Source organism: Nicotiana tabacum, chromosome 19, assembly GCF_000715075.1.
Source record: "Nicotiana tabacum cultivar K326 chromosome 19, ASM71507v2, whole genome shotgun sequence".
In the NCBI taxonomy this organism is placed as follows: domain Eukaryota; kingdom Viridiplantae; phylum Streptophyta; class Magnoliopsida; order Solanales; family Solanaceae; genus Nicotiana; species Nicotiana tabacum.
The window spans coordinates 99,527,754-99,538,104 of record NC_134098.1 but is presented as its reverse complement, the minus strand read 5'-3'; the positions used below and the strand labels follow the sequence as shown (position 1 = coordinate 99,538,104).

The 10,351-nt window shown below is 39.4% G+C and overlaps 1 protein-coding gene across 1 annotated transcript; it reads right to left on the bottom strand.

Moving 5' to 3' along the window:
- Positions 1-1,099: 1,099 nt before the first annotated feature.
- Positions 1,100-2,131, bottom strand: LOC142173617 (uncharacterized). The gene has a single exon (XM_075239240.1). The coding sequence runs from the start codon at positions 2,129-2,131 to the stop codon at positions 1,100-1,102; it is 1,032 nt and encodes a 343-aa protein (XP_075095341.1).
- Between the last annotated feature and the right edge of the window lie 8,220 nt (positions 2,132-10,351).

Genomic DNA, 10,351 nt, shown 5'->3' with positions numbered 1-10,351 from the left:
TGCAGAAGATCATTAGATCATCCGCAAAGATGAGGTGAGTAAGTTTCAGCTTTTTGCACATTGGATGAAACTTGAAATCTGGTAAACTACTCATACTCTTTAGTATTCTTGTCAGATACTCCATGACCAACACAAATAACAGTGGAGATAGGGAATCTCCTTGCCTCAATCCCCTCCTCTCAGGGAAATAACCATAACCTCCCCCATTCACTTTAACTGTGAATTTTGTGGAGGATACACATGCCATTATCAGTTGAGTGAATTTCTGTGGAAACCCATACCCATTCAAAGCTTCCTCCACAAACTCCCAGCTCACCATATCATAAGCCTTTTTCAAATCTATCTTCATAAGGCATCTTGGTGAAGTTTTCTTGTTGTAGTGCCTCATCAAATCATGACAGATTAGTATGTTGTGGATCATTGATCTCCCTTGGACAAAGGCAGCTTGATTGTCAGCAACAATGATTTCTATAGCTTTGCTCAGCTTATTACACAGTATTTTGGATATGCATTTGTAGATGACATTAAAACAAGATATTGGCATGTATTGACTAGCAAACTCTGGTGCTTCAACTTTAGGAATCAGTGCTATGTTGGTGGCATTTAACTGTTGTAGTAACTCTCCAGTTTGAAAAAATTCAAGTACTGCCTCTGTGACACTGGTACCAACAATGTCCCATGCTGCTTTAAAGAATCCACTACCATAACCATCAGGCCCCGGACTTCTGTTACTGTCTATCTTCAGAATTGCTGACTTCACCTCTTTCGCTGAGACTGGTTTGAGCAAGCACAGTTGTTGTTCCACAGATAAAACTGGTCCATTCCTAAGTATCCCTTCCATTGCTTTCCTTCTATTCACTGCTCTAGACCCCAGCAAATCCCCATAGAAATCCACAAAAACTTTTGATATTGCCTCCTGATTGGTTTGCCATTCACCATATTTGTCTTTCAGTTGAGTGATTGCATGCTTTAATCTTCTATGCTTTAAAATTGAATGGAAATATCTTGTGTTATCATCTCCCAATCTAATCCATTTTGCCTTGCTCCTCTGTTGCAAGAAGATCTCTGCCAGGTATGAGGACTGTCTGAATTTTTGATATTACTCCTTTTCCTTGTTCTGCAACTCAGTATTCATAGGATCGGTCTGCATCTTGATTTGTGCCCCCTTCAAAGCTTCTCTATCTATATTGACTTCAAGCACTATGTTCCTGAAATGTTGGGAATTCAACTCCTTTAGTCCTTTCTTGAGGATTTTCATTTTTTGTACCACTTGAAACATTTTGTATCCATCTATTTCCATGTCCCATGTGCTTTTAACTTTCTCCTTGAAATTAGGATATTCTGCCCAAGCATTGCAATATTGGAAGGAATTTCTAACCCTTACAGCAGCCTCTTCTATTTCAATGATAGTCGGACAATGATCACTAATCCCCTCTGTTAGATACCTGTTGGTACTTGGTGGAATGGTATCCAACCATTCTTTGTTAATGAATGCCCAATCTATCTTGGAAAAGATTCTCTCCCCTTCATGTTTGTCATTCCATGTGTATCTTTGCCCTTGATTTGGCAATTCCAGCAGCTCACATGTATCTATACAGCTTTGAAACTCAGCCACCTCAGCCAGAGTGACTAGAACCCCATCACACCTGTTATCTACTCTTAGTACAGCATTAAAGTCCCCTAATATCAGCCATGGCTTATCATATCTTATCTTTTGTTGAGTCAATTTATTCCATAATTCTCTTTTGCCTTCACTTGTATTAAAAGCATAAACAAAAGACACCATAAACTCCACTTGCATTGGAATATACTTAACCTCACATGTTACCACCTGAGTTGTCCTTTCTATTAGAGTCACATTAAAATAGTCTGACCTCCATAATATCCATATTCTCCCATTATAATGGGATTCTAGATTTGTTATATAGTGCCACCCTCCAAATATTTTGTTTGCGATTTGATCAATCCTACTACTTTTAATATTTGTTTCAAGTAGACCAATCAGCCCTATCTTTTCTTTATTGCAAGGGAATGTTACCTCATTTTGCTTATTGGGGGCTTTCGGCCCCCTAACATTCCAACTGAGTAGTTTAACTATGTTCTGAGAGAGGTAATGTTTGACCTCCCTCATTCTTTCCAAATTTTTTTGCATTGTATGTACTACAGCTTCCTTTTCAAGTACTTGAAATGCATTCTTCTCCACTGTCTGTTACTGTTGCCTTTGGTTTACTTTGCATGTTCTTTGATGAGTGATCCACCCTTCATTCTGCTTCCCCTGATGGCTATTGGTTACTGGACCTATACTTGGTAGTGTCACCTGTTGAATTTTGTCTCCATTTTCCTGTGGTGGATGTTGTGCAATTTGTTTGGCCTTCTGCTCCACTAGCTTATTGCTGACTTCCACTTGAGCTTTTGGTATTTGCTTCTTCCTGCAATCTTCCTCAGAATGTCCATATTTTTGGCAATAATTACATAAAGTTGGCTTCCAGTCATATACTACTCTCTGCTCAACTAGAATGCCTTTTTCATTCCTAAACATCACTGTGTCTGGTAGTTTAGAATCCATTTCTACCTCCACTAGTAGTGGTGCAAAATTCAACCCTACCTTTTTTTGTATGCTGATTAACCATTAAAGGTTTACCAACAAGTCTATCTATCTTGCTCAATCCCTTAGGACTCCAATACTTGAAGTCTAGTCCTAGGAACTTGATCCATATAGACACTGTATGCAGCTCCTCTCTTGTGAATTCCATCTCAGGGCTCCAAGCTTTCACTATGAATGGCTTGTTGTCAAAGTGGTATATACCTTTGGATAACATCATTCATCCCAACTGCCGAGTCAAACCTAACCAAGATAATTCCATTTTTCAACATAGCTATTTTGTTGATCCCATACTTGGCCCATAACCTCTGAATGTATCCATTAATCACAGCAAATGGGGGGTGTGCACCCAATACATAACAAATCACAGAGTTCTTCCAAAATTTAATTTCGGATGAAATGTCATCTAATTCAATATCAATTACTGGGGTTTCACCATGTATTTCAGGTGCAACATATTCTAATTTAAACCCAGCATTCGTAATTTTGGTAATATCAAAATTATCCCAAACTGAATTTCTCTTCACTGCGTACTTTCTTCCTCCTCTACTAGGTGTAGCCAGGATTTCTTTCCACTGCTCGTAGCTCCTGCCCTTGCACTGCTTGCTGAAGCTTGTACTACTTCGTTCCATTGTCGGACTGCCTGCTCCTTACTGGTCCCATCCTCCTTCCGTGTTTTTGGTACTGTTTCATTGGTAACACTTTTTGGTAGTGTTTCATTGGTAACAGATCTGGTTTGAGGTGTTTGCTGCGTTACAACTGACTTGATTTGGACTCCTTGTTATTTTTCTCGTTTATTGTTACTTCTAATTGCATCCGCCATCGCCAATTGTGCCTTCTGAGATGGAACTCGTGCTCTCCTACCCATGGTTGGCGTACGTTAGTTATCGTGCGCCGAGAGAGAAAAAGCCATGCGCAGATATTATTGGTGTACGTTAATTCAAACTAATTCTTCCAAGTATAATGATTAAGCTTAGTTTTGCACATTTTTTCGGTAAGTGTTTTCCCAATGACCCAACTATGGAACATCTCCAAGCAATTGTTAACGCGACTGTAATCCACAAAGCTGTCAAAATAGTGCGGTGGGAAAATCCCCCCTGAGCAATGGTTTAAGTTGAATTCAGATGGAAGCTGCCTAAGGGGGAAATGTGGTGCTGGAGGAGTGATAAGAGATAGTGAGGGTAATCTGATACTAGCTTACTCTATATTCTTGTCACGGCCCACTTCACCCTCCGTAGGATGTTCTGATGGCACCTAATGTCTAAAATTAGGTAAGTCTAACAATTTATGAAATACCATAATATAAAACTGAAGTCCAATTCTCAACACATGAAATAAATATAAAACTGCAAATCAATAATTACAACTCCCAAAACCCGGTGGAAATAAGTCACAAGCTTCTAAGAGCAAATATTTAAGTGTCTCTATACATCAGAGTCTAAAGAGAATAAGGAAAACAATATAGTAAGGATAGAGGGGACTCCGAGGTCTGCGGACGCTAACAAATATACCTTGAAGTCTTCACATGCGGTCTAATTCACTAGTATCTGGTATGTGGGAAGAACCTGGATCTGCACAAAAAGATGTGCAGAAGTGTAGTATGAGTACACCACAATGGTACCCAGTAAGTGCCAAGTCTAACCTCGATAGAGTAGTGACGAGATCAGGTCAGGGCCCTACTGGTTTAAAAGAAAAATAAGGCAGAAGATATAATAATAATTTGAAATGACTGAGAATTTAAACAAAAAGAAGTTTTAGAAAATATAAACACAGTAAATAGAGGTAAATAATAGGGGCACTCCCGAGGTACCGCCTCGTAGTCCCAAATGTAAATTTGCATGACGAGGGGATCTCTCGAGGTACCGCCTCGTAGTCCCAAAGTAAATATACAAGACAGGGGGATCTCCCGAGTAAACGCCTCGTAGTCCCAAAGTAAATATGTAGTATAGGGGGACCTCCCGAGTAAACGTCTTGTAGTCCCAAAGTAAATATATAGTACAGGGGGATCTTCCGAGGAAGCGCCTCGTAGTCCCAAAGTAAATATGCAGGAGATAATCGAAGGAAACACGAATTTACAGCAAGAAATCTTACAGTTAAAGATATAATTTAAATCAAGGAAAACATGTAATTCAACTAAGCATGTTGCACAAATTGCAAGTAAGAGTTAAGACACGTAGACTTGCGATACTAGGCTAAACATGATCTCCACATATGCTAAGGCAACTCAGTTAAGGAATTTAAAAGAAGACAACTCAGCAAGAACCAAAAGTTTTTACAATTAGCCCGTGTACGCACTCGTCACCTCGCGTACACGACGCTCACGTATCACATGTGGTTACAAAAGTTCCAAATCCTAAGGGGATTTCCACCACACAAGGTTAGACAAGTCACTTACCTCAAATCTCTCTGAATCAATCGATAAGGATGCCTTTCCCTCGACTTTCCGACTCCGAATGGCCCAAATCTAGCCAAAAGCAATTACATATTATGAATACAACTACGAGAAACTAATTTAAATAATAAATCTACGATTTTATCAAAGAATCAAAAAATCGTACCAAAACGTCAACACGGGCCCACGTCTTAGAATCGGGTAAAAGTCATAAATTACGAATACCCATTCGACCACGAGTTCATCCATACCAAAATTATTAAAATCCGACACCAAATCGCCACTCAAATCTCCAATTAAACTCTCCAAATCCCTAGCCTCAAACTCCCAAATTTCACCTTAAACACATACAATCTAGGTGGAAAAATCAATGGGGAAACAAGGTTATTGGTCAAAAATAAGTACAAGAGACTTACCTCAAGAAATTCCTGAAAAATGCTCTCAAAAATCGCCAAACCCGAGCTCAAAATGTCCAATAATGATAAAAATCACGAACCCTTGCTTTTTAAGTGTTCTGCCCAGCATTATCGCTTCTGCAGTCACATTAGCCGCTTCTGCGGCACCGTTTTTGCGGTCCGGCCCTCGCATCTGTGGAGGCCACTAAGCCGCCCAACCGCTTCTGCGATCATAACCCCGCTTCTGCGATCATAACCCCGCTTTTGCGCAACAAAACCCTCTTCTGCGGACCAGCCTCAAACTCCACCATCCGCTTCTGCGACCCTCCAAGCGCAGGTGCGAGTTCGCACCTGCGGAACACCCTCTGCATTTGTGCTTTACAACCCCCAGTACAAACCTTCGCATCTGCGCAACACAGACCGCACCTGCGATCAAAGCTCCGCAGGTGCAGTTACACCAGCAGAGTCCTGCTTCAGCCATGCACGAAGTCCCTTTTTCGATCTGTTAGCCATCAGGAATCCACCCGAGGCCCTCGGGACCTCAACCAAACATACCAACAAGTCCTAAAACATCATACAAACTTATTCAAGCCTTTAAATCATATCAAACAATGCTAAAAACACAAATCGCGCATCGATTCAAGCCTAATGAACTTTAAAACTTCAAACTTCTACATCCAATGCCGAAACCTATCAAATCAAGTACGATTGACTTCAAATTTTGCACACAAGTCATAATTGACATTATGGACCTACTCCAACTTTCGGAATTAGAATTTGACACTGATATCAAAAAGTCCACTCCATGTCAAACTTTTCAAAAATTATCTCATTTCCAACTTTCGCCAATTGACGTTAAAATGACCTACGGATCTCCAATTCGACATCTGAACACGCTCCTAAGACCAAAATCACCCTACGGAGCTATTGGAACTGTCATAACTCCATTCCGGAGTCGTCTTCAAATAGTTTAAACTACGGTCAAATCCTACGACTTAAAATCTCCCTTTAAGGACTATGTGTCCCATTTCACTCCGAAATCAAAGACAAATCCTCCCGGCAAGTCACAAAACCTAAAGATGAAATAGAGGAAGCAATAAATAGGGGTTCGGGGTTAATTCTCTCAAAACGACCGGCCGAGTCGTTACAATTCTTGGGCTAGGGAACAAGCAATTGGGCTGAAAGCCAAGCGATGCTCTTTTGGATTCAACAATGTCACAGGCTATTGGGAAGAAATAACGTGGTCGTAGAGGCGGATTCTAAATTTCTAATAGATTGTGTGAAGAAACAAGCGACGACACCATGGAGAATTTTCGAGGCTGTTGAGGAGATACAACAATATGTGGAGGATAACCATTGTAACGACCCGATCGGTCGTTTTGGCTATTGCAATCCCGTTTCCCAATTTACTGCTTAAATTGTGATATACAGTTGTTATTTGGCTTGTCGGGGTAATTGGTTCGGGTCCGGTGAGATTTTGAAATGATTTGGAACACTTAGTTCCAAGGTTTAGAATTTAAGTTGAAAAGGTTAACCGGATGTTGACTTATGTGTAACGATCCCGGAGAAATTTTGCTAAGAAAATTAAGGTTTTGTGGTGCCGGGGTAGATCAATTAGAACAAAGATTATAGCTCACCGCGGCTCGGATTTTTTGGGTTGAACAATGCACCGATGTGTAAAGAAAAAAAAACATTTTTGTCGGAAAAAAGGTCATTTCTGCGATCACTATGCGGTAGCAGAATAACTCTGCGGACCGCATAATGGTCGGAGAGTGGATCAGGAGAGGGGCAAGATTTGAGAAAAATTTGCGGTGCATTATACGACCGCAGAACAGGTATGCGGGCCGCATAATGACCGCAGACCGGGTCAGTCACGCCTAGTTTTGGAGGCCAAATTATGCGGCCGATATGCGGACCGCATACGTGTTATGCGATCGCATAACTGCGTCGGGGCTTCCATTCTTTCTAATTTTTGACCCGACCCAACTTCGATTTGTAGCCCTTGAAGCTCATTTTTTAGCCAAAAATCTGATATTTTAGAGAGAGGTGAGAGTATTTTAGAGAGAGAAAGTGAAGACTTAGTCATTTATCCATCAATTCTTGTTCAAGGTTTGAAGGTTTCACAAGGATCTTGCTAGGGCTTCAAAGAGGTAAGAATTTCTTTCTCCAATTCTTTAATTTCGGGTTTGGAGTAAAGATGGGTAATTAAAAGTATGATTCTTGGGTATTAGAGTATTATTTATACATACGCATACCAATAAGGTTTATGGAAAGACTATTGAGTTTAAATGGGTAAAGATTGGGTTGAAAATGGTAGAAATCTTCAAAGATTTTAATTGAAGATTTGAGGGTCGAGTTGATGTCGGAATTTGGTAAAATTTGTATGGTTGGACTCGTGGTTTGATGGGTGTTCATATTTTATAAATTTTATCTGGTTCCGAGACATGGGCCCCACGGGCGATTTTTGAGTGAATTTCGGAGTTTTATTGAAAAGTTAGTATTTCCTTATGGAATTAATTACAATAATTGGTATTGACTGAATCGAATAAATTGTGACTAGATACGAGGCTTTCGGAGATCAATTCTTGGGGCAAGGGCATAGCGGAATAAAGAATTACACGGTTTGAGGTAAGTAACAGTTCTAAATTTGGTCCTGAGGGTATGAAACCCGAATTATATATTATGTGATTAGTTTGGGATGACGCACATGCTAGGTGACGGGCGTGTGGGCGTGCACTGTAGGAATTATGACTTGGTCAAATTCCATAGGATTATGTGGTTGAATTATCTGTTGATATCCGTACATTCTCTATGTGTTAGGGAAAATTGAGCTGAGACTCGTATTAAAAATCATGCTTAGACATATGTTGTTATTATTGGTACCCACTGGGGTCATTTATGTGGTTGAATTATATGTTCAAACTGTAATTTCACACTCAGTCATGTTTATTCATTTCATATCGTATCTCAGTCTCTGTTGCTATTTATTAAAATATCATATTATCAATTTTGGGCTGATTATCATGATTTTTGAGAGCCCGAGAGATTGGAGAGGTTGATGACTGAGTGAGGCCGATGGCCTAATTGTGAGAATATTTATGGATCGGGCTGCACGCCGCAACATATTTTTTCTTTATTGATTTATGCCATGATTGGCTTGATATAGCGCTTGGGCTGAAGGAGCCCCTCCGGAGTCTGTACACACCCCCAGTGAGCGCAGGTACCTACTGAGTGCGAGTGCCGAGTGTGAGTGCCGAGCGCCGAGGGATGAGTGACTGTGAGAAATGAGTGACTGTGAGAAATGAGTGACTGTGAGGAAAGAGTGTCTGTGAGGAATGAGTGACTGAGGAAAGAGTGACTATGAGGTTGGAGTGAATGGGAGGACTGAGTGACTATTACTCTGAGTTGATGCATTGATTTCATTATTTGCTGCATTTCAGCTGTCATATATCACTATTTTGGAATTTTCGGAAAATATTATTTTTTGTTTCGGTCAAACTTGATATGAAATTTCAGTGAAATCTTAAATGTTGAACTTGAGAGAATGCCTACTCTTTTATATTGGAAAGTATTGTATTTGGACTTAGGTGAGAAGCTCGTCACTACTTTCAATTCTTTATTTATTATTGTTACTTACTGAGTTGGTTGTACCCATACTATACCCTGCACATCGTGTGCAGATCCAGGTGATCTCGGATACAGTGGGTGTTGATTCTTTCGCACAGTCGATTTTTCGGAGATTCAGAGGTAGCTGTCATGTTTCGCAGACCTTGTCTCTCCTTCCCTATCCTTTTGTTATTGTATTTGGTCTCAGAGTATTATTATAGACTAGATTTTTCCCAGACTTGTAATGTATAGATGCTCATGTACTCAGTGACACCAAATTTTGGAAGTATTTGTATCGGTATTTGCGAGACTTGTGGATTGTGTTTAAATATTATATTTTCAAACTTAAAAAGAAATTATGGATTTTTGATGTTGTCGGCTTGTCTAGTACGAGATAGGCGCCATCACAACAGGTGTGATTTTTGGATAGAGACAACCATACCTTGATAGGCCACTGCTACAGAGAAGCGAACAAAGTTGCAACAAGCTAGCAGCTTTAAGCCACAAACACCAACAATATATAATAGTTACTGAATTCGAGAGGCTCCCAAGAATAGTTAGAGGACTACTCAAGATGGACAAGCTTGAGATGACATCATTCAGAATTAGACAACTCAAAGCAGCAGAAATTCATTTTGACCCCCCTGATGTATAGGAAAAGACCCCCCTTTTTAAATTTTGGTTGCCTTAAAGTATAACAGAGGGTGGAATGCCAACCTCTCAAAAGGTAGATGGGAATTTTCTGTCACTCTTTATAAGCAATAAAACGGTGATGGTTCACAAAAAAAATAAAAAATGAAGTCAGCTCAAATTTTCAAAGACTTGATTGAAAATGACTACGACTAGGAATTTCAGTGAAAAAACTTGTCCTATCACAAGTTAGATGTTGTTTGGTTAGATGTTGTTTGTCCAAGCTTTTGAGAGTTTAAAAGTATTTTTTTTGTCAAAATAAGTATTGGTTTGGAAACATAGGGGTCGTTTGGTAGAGTGTATAAGAATAATGTTGAATAAAGTGTATTAGTAATGCTGATATTAGTTATGCTTGCATTAGTTATGCTGGTATTAGTTATGCTGACATATTTCTTATCCATTATTTGATTTGATGTACTAAAGCATTGCACAATTTCTAAAAAAATTATTTATTTATAAAAATACCCTCATATAACCGGTCCACACCACATCTTTGTTAAAGAAACATATGTTGATGAATGTTTGTATATGAAAAGGGTTTAAATAAATTATTTGATTTGTCTACCTATATTGTAGTATAGAACTTAATATTTATTTATAAAATAGAAAATATGCTAAGTATTTATTTATTTACTAGGGATATAATTTTATTTCTCACTTTCTTGG

What these genes read in the sequence shown, in the direction of transcription:
- LOC142173617 (XM_075239240.1), bottom strand. Translation starts at nt 2,131, where the DNA reads ATGAGGGAGGTCAAACATTACCTCTCTCAGAACATAGTTAAACTACTC.